This window comes from Synchytrium microbalum (assembly GCF_006535985.1).
Source record: "Synchytrium microbalum strain JEL517 chromosome Unknown SmJEL517_scf0003, whole genome shotgun sequence".
Lineage (NCBI taxonomy): Eukaryota > Fungi > Chytridiomycota > Chytridiomycetes > Synchytriales > Synchytriaceae > Synchytrium > Synchytrium microbalum.
In genome coordinates this window covers 95,112-118,201 of record NW_022158352.1, presented here as the reverse complement: position 1 = coordinate 118,201, position 23,090 = coordinate 95,112, and the positions used below count along the sequence as shown (strand labels likewise).

The window sequence follows — 23,090 nt, the reverse complement described above, 5'->3', positions numbered from 1 at the left end:
GACTAAAATAATGTTGATATGAAGTCACCCATCATATGTATGAAATCATAAGTCGCGTTGAAAAGAAGAGAGGGACGATTTGGTGGGAAGCTTTAGTGGTGTTATTTTTTTGGCTCAAGTTTGTTGGTAGTTTGCTCTTCATATAAAAACAGTCATGCCTCTATACTAATCTTGTATTTATGTCAGTGATTCGGCCTCTATGTTAGTCTATGTTCATCAGCATTACCGGGGTGCTTCTCGGAGGTTGGTGCAGCGAACGACGTCGGTGCTTTGAACAACACGGGCACGATTGAACGCAGCAATAGCTGTGTTTACACGATGTGCTCATGGGACAGGGGTGGCTTATACAGATCCTTTTGTTGTGAGCTCTGCCAACTTTTCTTGTTCTCACAGACACAAATTCCAACGAGAGAGCCAACAGGTGTCCTTAGAAGTCATCGAAATAACGATCGTTCAATAACGATAAGGAATCATGACGCATGTGATTCCGCTGTCGTGTAGACTTTTGTTCCATGACACAACTCCAAAAATGTAGCTAAACAAACATTACACATCGTAAAGGTAGAAAGTATAATAAAAGATGCATATTATTGCAAACTTGCACCCAATGAAATTTCCCCTCCCTTACTACTAAAGATATTGAAAAAGCACACAACACACACGAATGACCACTTTTTGCTTTGGCAAATAATAAAATACCACTTGATGAGGCGTTCCATATAGTTCCGAGTCGACAGGAATCGACCAGATTAACAGCATAGAGCACAACCTAGAGAAAAAGGTAAAGAGTGAATATCACCGATGCTCCAGATTTTGATGTTTGCTAACGTACATTCTTCAAGAGCACAACCTATAGTGGAAAGTAAAGAGTAAGAACAGTCAAAGTGATAAGAAAATAGTGATTTAACAGGAAACTTCGTCGTCATATGACAACCAGAACACCGAAACAAAGTCTATAGCTTACAGAAACACAAGGCTAATGGGGGGCAGAATAGTGTCAGAACACATTGCATAATCATAAAAAATGACATATGAAAGCGATTACAAGTCCCAACAATATGTGAAAAGTGCCACATCATCACCACGAGAGAATAAACGGTGAGCAAACATACCTCCCAAACAAGCCATCAAGCCTGAAGGTGCACCACCTTGTTGCTAAAACGATGCAGAAAAAACGATATCAATTTTTTGAAATACTTCCAAGTCCGATCGATAAAACGAATTTCTCGTGGTGGCTGACACCAGCCCTCAGAGCTTCGTCAAAATAGACGTACTTGAGCTGGTTGTTGGACGTATACGACCTATATGAGTGTACTGAATCAGCCGACCGTTCAGTCTTGTGGAATACGTAACGATTCAAAGGGCTTGCGGTACTCCGCCAACTGCGATTTTGTGATGCCGTCAAGAAAACCCAAGTAGGAGGTGGAGGTACGTACTTGAGGTTGGCCTGGTCCTTGTTGGTATCCAGGACCTGGAGCATATCCTTGTTGAGGTGGGTATTGCTGGCCTTGGGGAGGGTATTGTTGTTCTTTGTTGGGACAGGAAGTTAGATATAACGTTGCGGTTTGTTTCAAGTTGATTAGTGCAGGGCTGGTGCTGTAAGTTACTTACGAGGGTAGCCAGACATGATTTCTTTCTTGACGGTTGGTTCTTTTGAAGGTATGTGCTGATGTTTTGTGTCTGTGAATGATGAAGAAGCAAAGGAATTCGGAGGTGCCTGATATGACGACTGAAGGGATAAAGTGCTCGCAAAGTGTAAAGTTACGTTGTAGCTTGCTTCTGAATGCGTAACAAGCGCAAAGAGCTCTCTCACAACGGCGGATATTGCTTTTCGCGTCACGATGTTTGAACCTCCAAGCAAGTTGAAGAACTCGACCTCGATCATGTACTTTCAACACCATCAGAACGTATCGATACTAGTATTTATTTGCCACAATTCCAGAAATTACTAAAAATGTTGCAGATCAAACGGTGTTCTGTACTTCTCAAAAAGGTGATTCACATACTACATGCACCAAATTCATTAACATCCCCCTACGATCTCTTTTGGTACATGTAGGCGGCAAGCAATCCGACAGCGAGCACCAGTATGCCGACCTGTTGATTGAAGGGTTGGTGAGATGCTTGTGCCTTCCAAAACCACGTTGAAGTTCATACCTTTGGCAAGGACTCAGATAAGAAGCTCGCTTCCTTCACCTTCTTCTTTTCCACCTTTGGATATGCAAATTTCGTAGCAGTAGGATACAAGTCCATTGCTCGTACATCTAGGACGTGTTGACAATGCCTTCTTAACATTGTCATAAACATCTCATCCCCTCGTTCTGTCCGATTGACAAAGGCTGCTGCGACAACAGTAATCGTCAAGCCGTACAATGAGTTCTTTCGATAGCCCTAGTTGAAAGAAACGGGGTTGAGAGACATGATAAGGCAACAAAAAACCAGCGAGAAATCCTTCTGAACTATACCTCCCAGAGTTGCTCCTTGGTAAGATTTACAGCACACCCAGCATTCAGCTCCTTCAAATACGCATCCAGCAGCTCATGCTCCATCGCACGACGATGTTCAGGCCTAAAACTACCACCCAAAAAGTACGACACGTCTCTTGTCAACGGACCATACGACACAGTCTGCCAATCAACCACCCAACATTTCTCTGACGTAAACATCAAATTATCAAGCCTGTAATCGTTATGTATGAGAGTTTGATGTGGCTGGGTCTTGCCTTCAGCAGCCCACAAATCCAGATTGTCGTCAAGCCATTGACAGACTTGGGCGTGTACTGGATCTATTCTGTCCTTGAACATCTCGAGACATACTTGGAGACCCATCTTGTAAAAGTTTATTTCCTGTTCACCCTCTTTTTTGGGTTTGGGCATTAGCCATTTGAGGTGGTCGAGTTTGAGGGGGAGGATTTTGGATTGGAGTTTGGCCATGTTGAGGGTGGCTAGCATGTCTTGACTAGAAATGGAAAAGGGGTTAGATTCGTCAAACATTGGAACCAACTGCTGAAGGCGAAGCCAACTGCTGAAGTCACGACAGTGCTTTTCAAGAAAACGAACGGCGAATTCACAAGATCAAGAACCTACTTTGCCACACATCCTTTAATCTGATCACCAGCAACAGCTGGACTCAAATCCTCGAGCACGAGAATAAACCAGTCATCGAAATCCCGCATTGTCAAGTAGCATTTAGGCACACATGCTTCGACCAACTTGCCAAACTCCTTGTAGAATTCCGTCTCTCCAACATAGCAGTTGGTAGCAAATCCCATGCGTCTGCTAGCCTCGACCTGAGAAGTGATTTTAGCAATGATGGACTTGTTGGTCTTTGGGTGTGCTGTTTCGACATATTCAATCTTGTACGTGTTTGCCATTTGTCCTATGCATTAGGATCGGATGTAAGTTAATTCACCGATGTGGTCGGTTTTTTGTGGACATGTGGTGGTACCTGTTCCAATGCTCTTCATAGACTGGATAGAGACGGGCAGCTTTAGCACAGAGCCCAACCATTCTGAAGTAAGGGCTTCCGGAGTGCGAGCGACTAGTGGGTTCTGAGGATAAAGATAGGCTCAAGTTAGATTTCCATGAAATCACGTTTGTTGAGTTGCCCACATCCACATGCAAGGAAGGAACTGCAATCATCATGCTTGAAACCAGAGGACCACTTACATAGGTTTCTCCTGCCATTTCCAAACACTGTGTTATTGACTTGTCGGGAATTTAAGCGAACCTTTTCGTTGGGGCAAACGGGCTTTAGGGCTTTAGGTGGTGGTTAAATTTAGTTTGCCCTCTATCTTCGTGCGACACTGCTCCACGACCGTCCAAAAGGAAAACATTGTGCACTTCCGACACTCAAAAAGCATTCCTAACATCACTTTAAGAAGCTTATATCATGGTATGGATGTCCCTTGCTTCCCTTCCGTTGTTGAATTCTAACTTGCGTCATTCTGTTCTAGACTGTAAAAGCTGTAGAGCCCGCCGCGTTGGTTCCTGATGCAAGCGATGAGTTCTGTCACGCTTCACCTACGGATGACATTCTGTGGAACGAATCTTGGTATATGGACTGGTATGTGAATGGGAATGGTGGAACTACTCACCAAACATCAAACAACACGAAACATTCTCGGGTTGAAAGCTACAATGGCCATTTCCGCAAAGATCGCACTAGATTCACGCCAAACAACATGTCATATTAACCATTCCCCTCCTTTAATACCACAGCACCAGCCTCGACGCCTCAATCGGCGTCTACGTCCGTATCGGTCGTCTCCCAAACCAAAACTCGCTCCTCTACACAACATCCATAGTCCGACGAGGAAAACCAGCCATTCTCGTGCAAGACGAACACGCTCCTCTCCCATCTGCCGACGATAAAACCCAAACAGTCAAATCGAAATTGTTTACTGCTTCACATATCGTGGAGGACGCTTTAAAGGAATACCGATGCACGCTTGATGGTGTTGGAGAGAGTTTCGCTGATCATGCTGCACCGTTGCAAGGGGCTGAAGGCCCCAAGATTAGGGTTAAATTCGATTTGCTGTGGACGACCGATGGGGCTCCTTATAGATGGAGGCCTGCTACGAGGTATGAGATTCCATGCTCGGTGTCTGGAACCATTCAGGTATGAAGCGTTTCTTGTCGAGTTTGGGACAGAGTTAAGGAGGTGCTTTTCGACTCGTTGCAAAAATTCGAACGAATCGAAATTCGAAGCATTGCAACTAGTGCCATTGATTCCCGAATTTGATTCGACCTACCTCTCTTTGTGATCTAGATCGGTGCTGAAACCTTCTACTTTGCCGGTCCAGGACAACGTGATCATTCATGGGGCTCAAGGTACTCATTTGAATGGTCTTATGTAAAATCCAAAGACAAGCCTTGTTGTAACTTTTGCATGATATTTAGAGACTGGTGGGGCATGTGCTGGATGTGGTCTGCAATCCATCTAAACGACGGAACACATATCCACGCCGTAGCACCAGCAGCTACAATCGCTGCAACCTGGTCTCCCCACGGAATCGGATATGTCCAAAAGGACGGAGTAGTTACTTGTGAATTGTCTAAATGTGTTTCTGAACAAGGTAATGTTGTGACGCCAAGTGTCAGTATACGAAATACTGACCCCTGTACTCGTAATACTAGAAATCTTGGAAAATGGTCTAATCATGCGTGGCAAAGTCATACTCCCTGAAGTAGAAAACGGGTTGGAGCTGTACATTACACCAACTGCTACTGGTGCCTTGTTGTTGACCTCGCCTGAAAAGAAGTTGTCGTGGTTCCCACGGTCTATGGTGATGGTTACGTTGAAGGATGGACGATATGGTGTTGGATGGATGGAGTGGAATATGCCTCAAAAACAGTAGGCGGGTCGATACTGCACGCATCGTGAGGTCGCCTGGAGGGTTTTCATCATTGCTAGATTGTTGGTGCATTATCATACTTTTAGCGCGAAATATAACTTCTATCACATTTTAGCAGGTCTGCGCTACTAAGACGTTTGGTGTTGATAGTACAGGTGTCGAACAGTTTTCAGAAATTAGAGGCAACTTGACGCCCTTAGACCTTCCCATCACTCTGAAATGATTTATTTTAATCACGAATAGCAGACTTGACCGTATAAACTATCGTCAAAGTGGGTGATCAAAAATTCAGATAGAGTGCGGTTGCGTCTTTTGCAAGACATTCAGTACCAAAAAGACCACTATTAAAAATAAGAAGGACGGCACACAGTCCCTCGCTTTGCTAGAGCGCCACATTTGCTGCTGTGCTTTGCTTTTGTCTCAAGTTCTTGGCAAATTGCTGATCCAAATCCAAAAATACTCGGCCTTTTCAAAAACACCAACTCCAAACAAGATCATAACAAACCTCGTAATAGAACTCCAAACGAAACCATGTCTGGCTACCCTCGTACGCACCTGCTTACTTGAAACTGAACTACAAAACGAGCTAACTTATTATTGTTCAAAATAGCTCAACAATATCCTCCCCAACAACAAGGGTATGGACAACCGCAATACGCTCCACAGCAAGGATACGCTCCTGGTCCTGGATACCAGCAAGGTCCAGGTCAACCTCAGGTATGTGGTTTGTCTGTCGTTCAAGACATTTGTGACAAGAGTTTTGGCGGATACCCGCAACCACTTCTTTACGAGAATGTTATTCTGTCGAATGAGAATGAACGGTAGACTCATTTATTGTCCTCCTTATAGGTCGTATATGTCCAACAACCAGCTCAGGTAACGTCTCTCGTCCATTTTTGTTGTGTTGGGGCAACGTACAGAATACAGCCACATGAGTTCGCCGGAGGAGTCGCGCCCAGAGCATTTGAAAGTGAATTTGGCACGGATTTAATTACTAATGATCTCCTTTCGCAAATAGCAAAACAACAATTCTGGCCTTATGGCTTGTTTAACTGGTAAGGCTTGTGTTCACCAATTGGTGATGATGTGTCGTGGTCACTTTCAGCCACTTTGGGTTTTGGAATCGCTTTGAACTGCGTTTATAAATGTGTTTTCTGACGCTCTTATACACCCTCCTTTAGCCTTGTGTTTCTGTTGCGCTCTGGAAGAATGTATGTACACCTTGTAAAAATAATGATGCTCACCCGGACACGCGATGTTCACTCATTCTTTCTCACTCCAGGTTGTGCTCTATGCTGTTAATCTGGTCGATTTGGAAGGATCTACAGACAAGTTCTCGTTTATGTTACAAACAAAAAGTCGTTGAGGGATGAATGTAGCATCTGTTATGGGGGGTTTTCAATATTATTAGTTGTGATAAGGGAAGAGGAGGTTTCATCGTGTGCAAGTCTGAAATAATAAGCACTTTTGTTCTACCCTCATTGCCCGTGATGTGTCTATTTGGAGATTAGCGTGTGAGTGGGAAAAACGCCTGCCTTTTGCAGGATTAATAATGCTTCCATCAATCAAGGTCTCCAAACGTTAGTTTCCAAGCGTTAATAGAGCACTTACCGATGACTAGATTGAATCGTGGCGGTACAGTTCAGAGTAGCCAAGGTGTTTTGTCACTCCAACTTGCTAGACGCAACTACTCGTTTACTAGACGAAGTGGTGCCTTGAAGCAACAGTATTGACCATTATCAAACACCTTCCCAAACCCCCCACAAAATCTTTAAAGAGGAATGATATCTTTTTATATGGAAGCGCAACATCTTTTTCTTTTATAAACAATAAACCTGAGAAATAACAACAGTATATAGCAGTTGATACCAGTTGATCACAACCTTGCTTATATCATCAGCTCCCTTTCTTCATAATAATTCTTCAACCAAATGATTGTTTTATGATTCAAGCTAAGTGAAGGAGGCAGGGAGGGACTTTTGGATCAACAACAACAGAGAGCACAACCTAGGAAAAAGTACGTGGAATAGAAGTGAGTATCCTGACCTGGAAGGAAGTCATCGCTTTCACCAAGGTTTTTGGTTTACATTCTAAGCAAAGGAAGAGATCGTGAGTAAAACATCAAACTTATATACGCAAAATAACAACACACTGACCATCAATAGCACAACAAAAGCAAAGGGCTAAATGGAATAATGGAATGTCAGCGACTCATATGAAATCAAATAACGAATCAAAAGACATTCAAACATCAGGCTGATAGAAACTGACACGTCAACAATGGACCCCACACCATAAAACACATCTGACCACAACCAATGCAAAACCGGTAAATGAGGAGCTTACCAGCCAAACAAGCCATCAAGCCCGAGTGTTCTTGTCGCTGATAGAAATTATTTGAAATATGAGGTTTAGTTGTACACAACCACTTCCAAGCTACATTCTGGGGACTGTTGCTTAGAGTTCCTTACAGGGACTGGTTTTCCACCATTGGCGCCAATAACCTATGATATGAGTATACTAGTAAGCAAACAGCTTCATGTTGAACAAGTCAGATTGACAACGACGATCTGTAAAGAGTCATGATGCCAAGATTAGTCAAATGTCGTTCTACAATACCTGAGGTTCGAAGCCAGGCATTGCAGCACCTTGTTGTGGTGGGTACTGAGTTGTTTGAGCTAGATGGAATCAGCGTAATAGGTTAGTTATAGGTCGTCAGTTGAAGTTTTAGATAGTATTAGCGGCAGTGCTCGATCTTGATAAAGATTACCACAGCAAGAAAGCAGAACACGGACTTACCAGGCATTCCAGACATGATTTTGGATGTGTCGTATATTGTTTCTGGATTGGTTTCGTCTTGTTTGCTGGTTTGCTTGGTGCGGTGGAGAGACTTAAGTTAAGGTTTGGATTTATTGGCACGACGAGAAACGTATTAAACTAAGAAGGATCAGGTTGTTGTGATTTTAAGGCAAATACGAATGTATTGCCAGTGTACTATGCTATTTACGTGTCAAATCTATGAGCTAAATTGATCAACCTCGCGAAACACGTGAAGATGCGAAATTGGGAATTACAGGAACGTTTTCAAATTACAAACGTCGAAGAATGAAGTGGACTTGATCTGCTGATCTGGCACTTCATTTGAATCTTGGAAGCGTGAGGAGCTTCGGTTCAAGGTTGATCTGCCAGACATCGTATAAGACTTTGATGTATGAAAACAAGCCCAACATTCAAATACAAAGAGGAGAAAAGTTCTAAATTCAATCTGAGTGCTTAACCACAATAAGGAGGAAGTACTCCTTCCACAGATCATATGTCCAACCCTCACAGTGGTCTCATTTCTTCAAGTTTGTTCGTGACAAACCAAACATAGTAGCTAAGAATAGCAGTAATGTACCGCTTTAGACCTGTGCGAAAGCGTTCAAACGCGTGTATCGGCCCTCGTTCGTCTGCTACTTCCTTCCCATCAAAAAGAACCAACCGTTCATTTTCAAGCCTTCGCATCCATCAATCAATTGGTCTATATACTTTGTCAAGACACTCATAGTCGATTCCCATCTGCATCCTATTACGAATAATCCTATTTCTCAATGATGGCGGATTCTGCATCTCAAGACCCTGTATGTATGAATGTGTTGATGATGTGTTGATGCGGTTGAAGCTAGAGTACATGGAGAATTCGAATGAGGAAATATTCAATATTGCAAAATGCGGAATATCTGCATGATTCGTAATGTGGATCTTATTGACATGTCTGCATTACTTCGCCCCAACATTTGAGCATTACTGTGCATGCTTGCAATGCAGAGAGTCTATTCATATAGTACAAGTAGCTATTCAATACCCAAATATTCAAGCATATTTCATTATCAATGTAGGATACTGCCGACGCAGGTGCCGCAGGAGAAGATGGCGAAGTCGCTCCATCGCCCGACGTCCACTTCGAACCTGTCATGAAACTGGAACAGTTGGATGACATCAAGACTTTTGAAGAGGATGAAGAAACTTTATTCAAAATGTAACGTCATACTCCTACTCCCATATCTACACATATGCTGACGTATGTGTTTAATAGGCGAGCCAAACTATTCCGCTTCGACAAGGGCCTAACAGAATGGAAGGAACGAGGAACCGGTGATGTCAAATTCCTCAAACACAAGGATTCTGGTCGTGTACGATTACTAATGAGAAGAGACAAGACTCATAAGATTTGTGCCAATCATTATGGTACGGGCCTAGATTACAATGAGGTGGTTATACAGTTGATGCTGATTCGTTGTTTTTGGGTACATAGTCACATCCGAAATGCAACTATCAGCCAACGTGGGATCAGACAGGTCATGGGTATGGAGCTGTGCTGCAGATTTCTCGGAAGCTGAACCAAAACAGGAATTATTGGCTATTCGGTTTGCTAATAGTGAAAGTACGTTTCATCGTATCCTCATATATATCATGTGCAGGTTTGCTAGTAACACGGCATTATCATGGAGCTAATCATCTTTTTTCTTATATTTGCACTGACAGATGCAAACAAATTCAAGGAAAAATTCGAAGAAATGCAAAAAGTCAATGCCGATATCGCAGCTGCTGAAGGTGGTGCAGAAGCATCAACAGACAGTAGTAAAAAGGATGAAGAAAAGAAAAAAGACGATGACAAGTCTGATTCTGAAGAAGATGATGATCTTTGAAGAATGTAGCTAGTAGCAAACAACAACACGCCCCACCCACCCGCTTGCAACAAAGAGTTTAAAAGAGAGAGAATTGAAGCGAATCCCCACATACTTCCGTCTGCACGTAAACAAAACTCTCCCCAAAACCATTACACGCACCCAATAACATGCTCTAGAGGAGGAAAAGAATGTAGTATATAAACCCTAAGGATTTGTTGTGATTATATATACCTGGTATCAATGGAAGAAAGAAAACTTGTGCGGCAATTCCATGTCTGGTTTTTTGTTGTTATCCTATTTGTTCCAAGTCCTGTTCAAGAAAGATAGCATACTGGCACATTACCTGGTATATATTACGAATGCTGGAGAGCAGACGATACCATATCAAGGAAAGAAAACAATCTCGTCGGTTTTTTTGCGTGCCTTTGAAAAGGGTTCTATTTCGTATCGAGTCGTGTGTGCAAACAACCTAATTTTCTATCTTACAAATACCAACAACTACTTTAGTCCTGCACCACCACCAGCAGTATTCCCATTCAAAACATACTGTGGCTTCAATTCAATCTTTCCATCCTTAACATGATTGAATAGTGTCTTGACAAACCCACGAAGCACTTCCTTATTCTGATCTTCGTTTCGTTGCATGAGCGGTCGTAGTGCATTCACTAGTGCCCTGACAGTCACGTCGTTGCCTAATTCTCGTGCTGCTGCCAAGACGTGTTCTTGAGTAATGAGAGCGCCGTCTGGTGGCGGAGGAAGAGATCCTAAGAAGGTGCAAGCGGGAGATTTAGCGAGTGTTGATACTGTAAAAGCATTCAACTTCTGGTCAGATCCTTTTTTTTTTTGTCTAAAGTTCAAACTCAAATACGTACCAGAAGTAGCAGCAGGCCTTCCAGGCGACGACTTGACAGCACCATTACCACTCCCACTACTACTACCACCCTGTTTGAGTGCCGAAGCAGGTGTAGGTGGTCGACTCGCTACACTACTACCACCACTGGACATAGCATGCGGCGGTGGAGGACTTAGCGAAGAAGATGCCACATGTTTTACCCGTTTCGATGGTGGTTCATTCGGTGGCACAGATGATGATGGCGTAGACGATCGTTTTAAAGTTATGGGTGTGTTTGCTGATGTTGTGTTATTGGCTGCCGCTGCAGCTGCTGCAATGACTTGAGGATGGTTGGAAGGTAATGGGCGCGGTGGTGAGACGTGTCGTACACCTGTTGGTCGTTGCTGTTGTTGTTGAGATTGTTGAAGTAGAGATGGATCGGCACTTGTTGCACGTCCACTACCACTCGCTTGCTTTTTACTAATAGTTTGCTGCTTCAATACTTCTTGCCATGTTGGTGCTGGTGGATGTTCGATAGGTGTAGATGATCGAGCTCTCTTCGCAGCAGAATCTTCATTATCCTGCCCTTTACGACCTCTCTTTAGTTTACCAGGCGGTGGTGATATTGATGATCTGGTTTCCTTCATCTTGATTGTCATTTTTGTACCAACTTTGAGGTCGAGTGAAGATTCGCGTGATGAGGATGGCGATGGTGATTTCGAGGATTTCTTTTGGGCCGACTTTAGCCCGCGACCTAGTATTGGTTTGAATTCTTCTTTACGGGAGTTGGATTTTGGAGATTCGTCTTCTTCGTCGTCGTCTTCTGTTTCATCCGACTATGAGTGTAAAGGTATGTGAGCTGAAAGAGACACGGTGCCCAAAAAACGCAGGCTTGGAGAGGAGCATACCCCTTCTGATCCGTAAGCATCCCAACTCAGACCTGTTTGCGCTGATGTCTGCTTCAGCCTCTTCTTCAGACTCTAAAATAATTCCAAAAGTTTTGAAGTTCGAACCAACGTTACCAAAAAAAGACAGACTTAAGACGGCTTGTTGATTCCACACAAACCTTGGAAGTATTCGAAGCCCCAAACCTCTTTGGCGCATCATAATCCTCTTCTTCTATTTCATCATCTACCAACTCCTTCCAAGCATTGGTAGCCTTTCGCTGATCAGCTTTGGTTCGTTTATCCATCTCTTTCCGATCCTGTTCATCAATCTCTTGACCCAAATCTTCGTTTCCGTCATCTTCAAATGGAGAAGAGTCGAATTCCAGATGGTCGTCTTCTTCATCTTCTTCTCGTTTGGATTGTTTGACATTCAAGCCTTTGAGTCCACTAGAGCAAAAAAACGAATTCCAAAGTTCATTGAATACTTGATGTCGCAGAGACTCCACATGATGGTGGACTTACGAGTAGACTACACGATCAGCATCCTTCAAAACGGTGAATCGATTCATTTTCAGACGTTCAATGTCTGCCAACTGTTCTGGAGTCAGTTTGTCATCTTCTTCAAACTTCTTGGCCTGACAAAACAAAAATGGCGAAGTATGAGATGGACACATGACTGTGATAGCACGTCTCTAAAGCCACATGGTATGCATACCATTAACTTGGTAATATTGTTATTTCGATTCTTTGATACTGAACTACCAAGACCTTTGGCGAATTCCAATTCAGCAGTCTCGTAATCCTTTGTCTCGTATTTTGGTTTTGCGACAAACTGAAGATTGAATGAATACAAGCTGCAACACACGGATTCGATATTAACATAGACTGTACGCATACCTTGTAAAACTTGTCGGCTGGAACCACCTCAAATCCATCCGCCTATACGACGAAAAGTGATTTGTTATTCAAGAAACAGCAAGACAGACAACACTGCATCAACCCATTACCCTTTCGTAGAGCAACCAATACACTGCATCCTGATCTCCGTCAGCAGTACCCGTCAATTCTGCAGCCGGATCAGCATTAGCACCCGACAAGATCCAAGGCATTGCCTCATCGCGTTCCTTGAATCTCTCGGCAAATCGTCGTTCATCGTTTGCGTCATATTCACGAGTCCTGCGTTGGAAGCGATTCTGACGAGAGATGACGGCTCTTCCCATGGGAGCAACCCTTGAAGCATCAAACTTTTCGACTTCGGTGCCATCGGCTTTCACTTTTGGTGGGCCTGGAGATGGACTAGCCTGAGTAAAATAGTGAGATAATGTTAGATAGGAGTAATGGCGAGCACATCGTAAAGTATTGGGTGTGGAAAATAAAATATTGCAACTCAACACTAGCTTCCAGCACACACCTTTTTACCCTTGTCATTCTTATCATTTGGCTTTACAATGATTTCGTCTTCAATCTCAGCATCGGTAATGTCTCTATTGTCGTTTGGATCTCGTCTCTTTAGAGTGACTGGGGTCTGCAACGATGCTATGTTGAAGTTGCGATCAGCGACCCTCATGATTTCGTGTGGGACTAGAGGAGCAGCCTTGGACCACAGAGTCTTTTCCCTTGCTGGCGTCTCTGGGGACTGGATGGGAACATATTGCTGCATGGTGGTCGTGTTTGTCATTAATGTTGGCAGATGATACACATTGTTGGTGTTTGGCACGGGAATGGAAGCAAAGAAGGACAGAGGAATATTCGGGATCCCATTAGTAGCCTGCATCCTGACTGCCTGGCCCCGACGACGAGCGCTTACACTGAGGTCTTACAACAAATTGGTAGATTGAAGATGTGCGAGGATTTCGAGAAAATGGACGAAAGAAAATAGGAAAAGCAAACGGGATCTACTAGAAATATTGAATTGTATGTTACAGCCATTGCTACTTGACGCGTCAAAACACGTTCATCGTTCCTACTGGAAAATATCTACAATTTCGACATCCGACATTCAATTGCGACAACATGTCAAGTCATCAAGCATCAGCAAACACCGCGTGTACGGCCACGTCAAGGGAACCATCCCAACATGTTACTACTCCAGTAAGAATGTCAATCAAAACCGTAAATTATTCTCCGTTGATCAAGCTCAACTCTGACAAACATTTCCAAAAAACACGCGAATAGAGCAGAGTAAATCATGAAGGCTCCTACATCCACAATACGGGCGGCCGTATCTTCTGCTGCTCCTGCCTCAAACAACAAGGAGGTATATCCACGTGTTTTCAATCTCTCATGTAGTGCTTTGCATGGACTCTAGCTAACACTTCACACATATGTCAACAGAAGACAATAACCGTCATCACTCGCGACAATATTCGAACCCTAAAGCCACATGTGAAGGGCAGCAAACCAACCTCCAGTGCTGGTAAGCACATCGCTGGGTTTGTCGTCAAATCCTCTGAATTGACCCAAGTCAGGGTACGTGTTGATGTAAACAACCACACAACATACAATTATTTTAACGTGTCTTATGCACAATCTACTAGTCTGATGCCATTCTACGCACTGAAGCCGAAATCAGACGTCGCAACGCTGAAGAGTCATTGGAACGCGACGAAAAGGCTGCTGCTGCAAAGATGCGCAGGGTAAAATATATGTAGAATCTGCTACGTGAAATTGACATATCTTGACGTGATGTTTTGCTCTAGGAACGTATGGAACAGCACGACCGTGAACGAGCACAAAACGCTGCCTTGTCTGAGCTAGAACAAGAAGCTCGTGAACGTTCTCAACACTTGTTGGCCAAGGCTCAAGCCCAAATAGATGAACAAGAAGATGACATCAAGAGATTGAATGAGTTGATTCTGTATGCCAAGTGTGTGGCTATTCGTGATGCTCAGATCGAAGAAAAGGTATACGGAGATTCCTTTGGGCCTTTTTGGCTCTCAATCTCTTTTATGAAACGGTTGAAATTTTATCGCTTTTTATTATAGAAAATGATTGACGCAGAAAAGAAGCTCGAACAATCTCGATTGGATGTCATGATGGAAACAGATCGTATTAATGAGCTCAAGAAGCTCGAAGAACGTGAAAAGTTGCGTGTAGAGGGTACGTCAATTCATAGTTCTTCTCTTCGAGGCTTTTTGGCACCATTCTAATCTATCCCAATAAACACACAACAGAACAACGAAAAGGAGCAGCCATAATCCGCAAACAAATCGAAGAACGCCAAGAACAACTAGTACTCGAAGAAGAGCGCAAAGACCAAGAAACTCAAGCAATGCTAAAAGCACTTCGTGATCGCGCTGAAGCCGAACAACGTGAAAAAGAGGCCAAAGTTAAAGCTCAACGACTCCTGATGCAGCAAGTCGTTAAGGCCAACACTGAATCGCTTGAACACAAGAGACAGCAACGATTGGCGGAAGAGGATGAAGATAGGAAGGTTATGGTGTATCTTTTGGACAAGGATCGACGACAGGAGGAGGCTGAGAAGGAGAAACAGCTCAAGAAGATTGAGCGTGAGAAGGATGTTGCGCGTTTACGTGCTATGCAAGAGAAGGTAAGGTTGGTGTAAAGTTGCAACTTGTTGTATTTCGTCATATGATATGCGTGCATTTTTCGCATATCTTTTATTTCTGCTGCAAAAAAGAACCCATCAGCTTATCCACCATATTCTACAATCTAGTTTGCAGACAAACAAGCCCAACAGGACGCCCTCCGCGCCCAGCGTGCCCACGAAGCCTACGAACGTGAATGGAGACGCCAAAAGAAGGAAGCCGCTGAAAAAGCTTCGTCTCAAGAACGTGAACTCCGTGAAGAACGTGCTCGTCAATCCCTCGCTCGTGAATCTGCTATTGCCGCTGAAGCTCAAGCCATGCGTCAAGAATTCTACCGATCGTTGCAACGACAAAAGGAAGAAGAGCAACGATTACAAGCTGAGACTATTATCAAACATGAAAAGAATCGTGCTTATTCGCTTGAAGTTCAGGTGAGAGGGGCTGACTTGTATACGCCAAAACGAAGCCGTGGACTACATTGGTGGATTTTTATTTATCATTTCAAATTGCTTTAGGCACAAATCAAGCAGAAGGAAATTCTTCGTGGTAAAGACCGTCAGGAGTTCTTCAAGGAGGGTGAAAAGCTTGCTGCGTTACGTGAAGAGAAGAAGAAGAAGGTTGATCGTGTCAAGGAACGAAAGATTGAGGTAACAATATTAGGCGACTTTGCCGCTTTTTTGTCAATTCGAAAACTGATTCTTTAAAACCTTGAAATTTAGTCTCTTCGTCAAATCGGTGTACCTGAAAAGTACTGTAAAGAAATCGAACGTCAATCATTCCGATGAAGACCCTGTGTGTAAAAAAGTTGAATGTGTATAGTTCCCAAATAGATCAACGGTTTTCATGAAAGCTTCTGGGATTTTGCTGGCAGTCATCTTTGATGAAATTTCAGTACTGGGGGTAATTACTCGATACTAGATTGACAATTAACTACATTTTGTTTGCGGTATTTCTAGGTCTGCTTGGGACTGTGTGAGGTGTTTGATTTTTTATTTACTGACTTGAATTTTTTTTTGGTTCTTAACGTCGTTGGCCAAACATTGGAACCCCGAAACGAGGCATCGTCTGAATCCAAATCCAATAAGTCGTTTCTCGGTTGCTCCTGCTGCTTTGTGGTTGACAGCAATCAACATCATTGGGTACATATGGGTGTATGCGTTGTCAAAATACTTTTAGATGGCCTACACGAACGCTTCGAGTGTTGGCTGCCTTTGTGCTCACGGATACGCACAACACTCTGTGATGTGCGAAGCAAGAGAGGCGACAGTGAAGATGGCTTTTACAAACATACTCAAGATTGCCAATGGTTCTTGTCTATGCCACTATTGGACTTTAGCCACTTTATTTGTATGCCAGCGTCCACGAATAACGTCATCGTTATGGCCATATCCAGGCAGTGATCCCTTTTGTATCCAATTCAAGGACCTTTCTGCCTTCACCATATTTTGTTGTCATTAACATTCTTGGATTCTTGGTCAATTTACTGTTTTTGAAATTTGAATTCAACTAAGAAGGAACCAGCAAATACGTAGCTACGATGTATCTACGGAAGTTTCAGGTTATCCTCGTCATGTTTCCATAAGATGACCTCTGTTTCCCAAAAAAGCAATTCGAGACCTAATCTTCATACGGAAGGAACGTCGCTCTTGATTACAACCGTAATTAAGAACTTGTTCCCATGTGTGTTTTTTAGTCTTTGGGGAGCGCTCACCATTCCTCTCGAATAGTGCCATTCAAGGTCGAAATAAGTTGGATGGTGTGGACGACTGGATACCGCTATCCAGACTACAATCTTGGAAGCAAATAAGTAAGGTCGCAGCACGTGTAAGGCACGCACAATTCTGGAGGGAAAAGTTCCGATACTTGTTACCATACTGGTAGGGTTCTTGCCAGCGTGGATTGCTTTGTAGCTTTTCTTCACGTATGTATTCATACGGGTGATCGAACCGCCCTTTTTTGCTGATCTGCTTTTCTCCAACCATTTTGGAAAACGTATTGAACTACATCAAGACACCATACTGTAGAAACAGCGTGCTCGTTGAACAGTTTTATCTGTTCGTCAAAGCAGTGTACCTGAAGCGCGTATAAACGCTCAAACATCGAAAATTTCTTCAATAAACCTTCTGAAAAAATCCGAAGTGTGCAGCAGCAACAAATAGACTACAGGGTTTTCACCCAGGCTTAGTTTTTTGCAGATATCGTGATAGGAATTCCAGCACTTGGATACAAACCGTCCGCGATAGAACAAAATATCCTCCATTTTCTGGGGTTTAGGATTACCTGGATCGTATGTTTTTTGTTTCTCCAAAACCGGAAGATTATTTCTAGGCCAGATCTCGACTGATACCAAAAAGTACGCAATTTAGATTTAACGTGTCAGGGGATACTCTGAGTTTGATCTGGATATCTTGTCTCGACCATGGAATACGAGAAATACGACAGTGATGATGAGGATGATGTTGTGGTTACTCTCGAACGACTTGGGAGAGAACCGATTATAATTCCTCTGCATGACGAAGAAGAACAAAGTCCAGCAGGGAGACCACGAGGAGGAGAAGAGGGCACTGGCACAATAGCTAGTGGTGGATCTGACGAAGGAGATGAGTTCATCACGCATACGAGTTTCATGAAGCAGGCAAAGGCGATAATGTTTAATGTCATGTTTTTCGCCGTGAGTTGAAATGTTTTGTTTCTGTTAAGTATTCCAGAATTAATCGAACTCTACTCTTTTGAATGTTAGGTATTTGGTAACGAGCCTGCTGTTCTCATTGGATATATCGCAGTGCTGGTTGAAGGTGAATAATCGAGTTTCACATCTACCTGTCCAAAAAATGGACTTCTCAAAGATTCTGTTGAGTTAGATCTGCAAATTGTGGCATTCTTCCTTGGCTCAAGACTCAATGCCGTCTATTACAGTATGCATTGGCTAGAAGGTGCTTGATCAATACTTGAGAGTTGCCAACGCTTTTTTTTGGCAACTAGTTCCTGACGTCGTTGGCCACACTCTGGAGCCTAAATACGAGCTACTGAGCGAAAGCGTATTCAGCTACTACCTATGGATTGCTACTGCCGCTGTGTGGTTGACGGCAATCAACATCTTGTGGGTCGCATATGGCTTTATTCGTGGTCAGCATAATTTCAGTTGGCCTATACGGACACTCAGAGTGCTGGCTGCTTTTGTTCCAACAGGTAACAAATTGTCGTTTGAATCCAAAAAAAGACGTCCTGGATTACTGGATTAGTATCGAATCTGGGATACTTACACGAAATGTCTCAACATATAGTGCTCTTCATGCCAATCTTGGATGTACTCGCAACTTCATTCGTGTGCTCAAGCCCTGATTCTACTGAAATTGTCACTGGGTCGATGTTATCCGTATCGTGCAGTGATCCGTTACGTATTCAGTATATGGTTATTTCCGCCATCACGATTTGTCTCTTTTTGCCATTGACATTCGTGGTTAATTTACTGTTTTTGGATTCAAATCCAACTACGAAGGGTCCTGGAAGTAAAAGTCATGGACGCGTGTAAGCGGCTGCTTGTAGTTTTACTGTGATTGAACATTGCTTCTCACAGATTCTTTATATTCAGTGAAGCCACATACGCTCTCTCAAAGACCATCTTGACGTTTATTTGGAAGGTCGCTCCTGATTACAACAGTAAATTTGATCTTCTTTGAGGTTGAGTTTCTTGGGATACTAAGTGTATTATTTCTTGCATAGTGTTATTCAAAGTCGGAACGGCTCTGGCTGTATCATTGACGATGGTGTGGACAACTGGATACTACTATCCATACTACATTGCGCATATTAATCATATGCGTTTTGCCACGTATGTCGACAATGCATTCTGATTTTACGAACTTCGCTTTTCAGCTTCGTCTTTGGTCTGCTTGGGAACATTTTTCAAATATCATTTGACAATTTTCGACGTAGATACGGAGGAGCTTCTGTTCTTGGAATAATTTCAATGGTCGCTGCTCTTGTCAGCTTCTACTCTGGACAAGTTCAGGGCGCACCAGTGTTTATCACCATGCTGGTTGCTTTCTTCCCTGCTTGGATCGGTTCTTACATGGCTTCACGTATGCCTCTAAATGACATGTTTGGCTACTTTGTTTGCTGATTGTTTTCTTGGAACTATCTAGAATACGCGTTAAACTACATCAAGACATCAACAAAAGAACGTCTCATCCAATCCCTCGAAATCGGAAATGTGAAAAAACAGCCAATCTTTATTTTCTGGCCGCATGTTGAAATCTTGGCTAGAACGGCAACACCTAAATACGGACTTCGTGGCCACGAGGCTGGCAATGTGCGGTTTACTTTGGTGGAGGATGCATTTCGTGTGGGCACTACCGAGTTTCCGAAAGAGTCATTCCTGCATGTGCAATGGGCAATGTATTCGTTTTATCTGCAGAATGCAAAGGGTGATTCGAATAAGCATTTGAAGCAGTCTCATCACGTACGATTTACATCAATTTGCGTGCTTTTGTTCTAATATGGGGTTGTCATTTTGCTCACCTATTTATGCACTGTTTTAGATGAGTCCCGCATTCGACGCCCAATTCCAGCAGCATTTCATGGCCCAAATGAACAATCAAGCTCGAGACTTCAACCATCTGGGCTCTGGAGTTCGATTAGACGTTGCGTCATTTGCTGATTTCAGAAAGCTTGAAAAGACGGCCAAGGTCAATCATCAAATTGCTCTTCACTGGCAACGAACACTGTGGAAGCTAGTGCAATCCTCTAATTTCAGAATATCGGAGATTGAAGGTGCTGCTGCACAATTATATCAGTGCTCTGAGCAAGCTTCGGGTGCCTACGTGAAGTTGGTTTCTAAGTTTCCGAGGAGTGAGATGTTGTTGAGGTTTTACGCCAAGTTTGTATGTAATCCGCCCATTGCATCATTGCTTATTTTTTCTCGTGTTTCAGAATCTGACATCTTTGCTAACTTTTCCATCTATAAAAGTGTCTGGACATTACAAACGAATCTGCCAAAGCGACCACATTGATTGCAAAAGCTGACGACCTCGAGAACAGCCACACGTCTGCTTCACAGCCATTGTACCAGAATCCGGAAGAGATTTTGAGCGGTGCTTCTATTCCGACGAGACGTTCCGTATCCGGAGCGGCAGATCCATTGACAGCAGCTCGAAATTCCCTAGTTGGAAGACCATCACTAGTTACAGCACCCAAACCAGCCATGGTCGCCAGAGAAAGGGCACCTAGTAGTGTTGGATCACGCTCAACTATGAATGCTGAACAGAAACAGCATGAAGCTCATCAACATTTCGTAAGTGCATCATGAAGTTTCGCTTATGCGTATTCTAACTCCGAACGATTTCGCTTGGTTTTAGCGTGCTGCAATGTTGAGCAAGAATGCATCTGATATGGCAATTATCCAGTAAGTACGAGCATCTAGTGTGTAATGGGATACGAGTGAGAAAAGATTTTTCATCCCCTTGTCATAGGCTCTCTGCCGTACTTGTCGGAATTACTTCGGTCGGGATTTTAATCGCTTCCTATGTCATCATAACGGGAAACGAATTGTCTGGCCAGGGCCTTTCATATTTGGATGGGCTTCACCTTCGTGAAAAAGCTACAGCATTACTCTATCGGCGAATTAGACAGCTTCAAAGTGCGTATGACACGAACAACCCAACTCTGTTTAGTTCCATCCAGACAAAACTGTATGGTGAAATGACAGAGTTTGATGATGTTGCATCGTCGATATTCGCAGCTACGGATATGTCGAATCGTAAGTCGAACTTTGATATTTGCTTTTTCAACAAAAAATAAATAAATAATACCTTTCAACCATGGCGTATGTAGCTGATGCACTGGCCATTTACACCACACCAACCATACCCGTCATCGTATCATTCTACCCTTACATGGCGCCGCGGTCTGTCGACTATAATCTCTTCCAACTGACCAAGAAGTTTGCTGCTTGTGGATTGCATCTGGCGTCTATTGACTTTTCATCGTTTGCAAACTATTCATACAATAATGGTAAGAGAGAGGTGAATGTTATTTGTTGAAATGAGACGAAACCCCCCAAAAATCTCACCCGTGCACACGGTTTATAGACTTCCGCTTCGTCGCAGACAACTTCTACCAAGCCCAACGCGGTCCCTACGATTTTTCAATGAACGACTTGTACTTTAACCAGCAAAATGCCATTGTCAGCACTGCGACCAATTACAGGTAGAAGCAGCGAAACAAACTAAATTGCCAAAGTAACGCTTTTTGGCTAATCTCGCATCTCAATTTAGTATCATTTTGACTTGTATTCTGATTGCTACGATTGTAACCGCGGTCGTAGTTATGGATCGACGAGTACAAGCCTTCCGCACAAAAATGAGGAATACATTGGAGATCTTCAAGAAAATACCCAAATCGTGTGCTACTGAACTGGTTGTGGTATGTTTTTGCCAATGAAATCCAAAAGTAGAGTCTGGTCGTCCCTTTTCTGGTGGTCTCACACTTTTACCCCTTATCACAGAAAGCAGAAGACGACATTGACGAAGAACTTTTCGGTCGTGACAACCTCAGCTTGAAAGCACGTACCGAACTTGAAGTGAGAGCCAACAACAGATCATTAGGTCAAGACAATGTCCTACGACTACAGTATCTAGCATACGTCTCAATGACGTGCACACTGGCTACACTCTTCGCCGTCCTCAATATCGCTGGAATGTATCAAATCGGCCAAGCATTTGCTAATCTCGATCAATTCGGTGACATGGCGACATTCAGCATCAGAAGTATAGCACTCATCAAAGATCTGGTGAATTTTGATGCGATGACTTGGAAAAATCAAACTGCGTTAAGGGACGCGCTTATTTCTGAGTGGGGTGATGACGGCTACCTGGAGCAAATTTATGGTAATCTCATACACGGTGATACTACGAGATATCCACCGAGTCTTCCGTATTCTCAAGTAAGTTTTGACAGCGTGACGACAGTCTCAGGGTGTGTTGCCGGATTGAAATCAAGCTTTTTTCGCTAGTACTCTGCTACGTTGGAACAAGATTTCAATTCCCCAATTTGTCTTCCATATCCAGATCCAACACCATGCTCCAATCGAGTGTTTAATTCAAGTATCAACTATACGAACGATACAGTTGGTCTTGGACTTCACCATCTGTCTGACTTGATTATGCAAAGTATTTCTGGTAAGATCCGGATTCGATACTTGTTTTGATGTATCAGATGGGTCGTTCGTAATTAATTAACCAACATGTTCACTCTGAAACTGTAGACAATGTTCTAGCAGCAAGCATCGGAAATTTTGTACCAGACAGTAATGTCATTGCCTTCTTGGACGCAACTTTCGAGCCAGATTTCCTGCAAGGGTATGATCGATGTGGGGATCAGACTTTGCTTGAAGGAAACGCGGTACTTGCAAGTACCACAACAAAGAACTTGTTGATTTTCATTGCTGAATTGATTGTTGTTTTCGTTGGAGGTGAGTTATTGAACCGTTTTGTTCAAGTATTGCCAGCAAAGTGAGCCATGACTGACTTCAATTCCAACTTTATCAGAACTGTTGGTGTTCTGGAGAATGATTAATCACCTCAAGTAAGTGATACAAACGACCTGCAATGCTTTTTTTGATCGCTGTATTTATTTCTCACCCACCTCCTTCCATTATCAGAGTCTCACAACGCTGCATAATCGAAATGGTCGTCCGCCTCCCACCCCAAGTACAAAACCTCCCCGACATTGTCGACTCACTTGGCAAAATCCTCGAACAAAACACATCCCACAAGGCCAGCAATTTCATCCTTCGCT

At 43.2% G+C, this 23,090-nt stretch overlaps 3 protein-coding genes across 3 annotated transcripts; 2 read left to right on the top strand and 1 right to left on the bottom strand.

The window, feature by feature from the left end:
* Window positions 1-8,949: 8,949 nt before the first annotated feature.
* On the top strand, window positions 8,950-10,044 carry SmJEL517_g00806 (uncharacterized protein; the record flags this gene model as incomplete). Its single annotated transcript, XM_031166734.1, has 5 exons — window positions 8,950-8,976; window positions 9,235-9,374; window positions 9,432-9,583; window positions 9,651-9,779; window positions 9,881-10,044. 5 exons carry the CDS (start codon window positions 8,950-8,952, stop codon window positions 10,042-10,044), a joined length of 612 nt encoding a protein of 203 aa, XP_031027106.1.
* A 480-nt stretch (window positions 10,045-10,524) lies between these two features.
* On the bottom strand, window positions 10,525-13,519 carry SmJEL517_g00805 (uncharacterized protein; the record flags this gene model as incomplete). Its single annotated transcript, XM_031166733.1, has 9 exons — window positions 10,525-10,829; window positions 10,899-11,694; window positions 11,767-11,838; window positions 11,925-12,192; window positions 12,268-12,380; window positions 12,461-12,577; window positions 12,643-12,684; window positions 12,753-13,046; window positions 13,157-13,519. The coding sequence occupies 9 exons, from the start codon at window positions 13,517-13,519 to the stop codon at window positions 10,525-10,527; spliced, it is 2,370 nt and encodes a 789-aa protein (XP_031027107.1).
* A 414-nt stretch (window positions 13,520-13,933) lies between these two features.
* SmJEL517_g00804 (uncharacterized protein) lies at window positions 13,934-16,078 on the top strand (the record flags this gene model as incomplete). Its single annotated transcript, XM_031166732.1, has 9 exons — window positions 13,934-14,002; window positions 14,080-14,214; window positions 14,283-14,381; window positions 14,445-14,648; window positions 14,730-14,844; window positions 14,919-15,295; window positions 15,422-15,724; window positions 15,809-15,940; window positions 16,013-16,078. 9 exons carry the CDS (start codon window positions 13,934-13,936, stop codon window positions 16,076-16,078), a joined length of 1,500 nt encoding a protein of 499 aa, XP_031027090.1.
* Window positions 16,079-23,090: the final 7,012 nt, after the last annotated feature.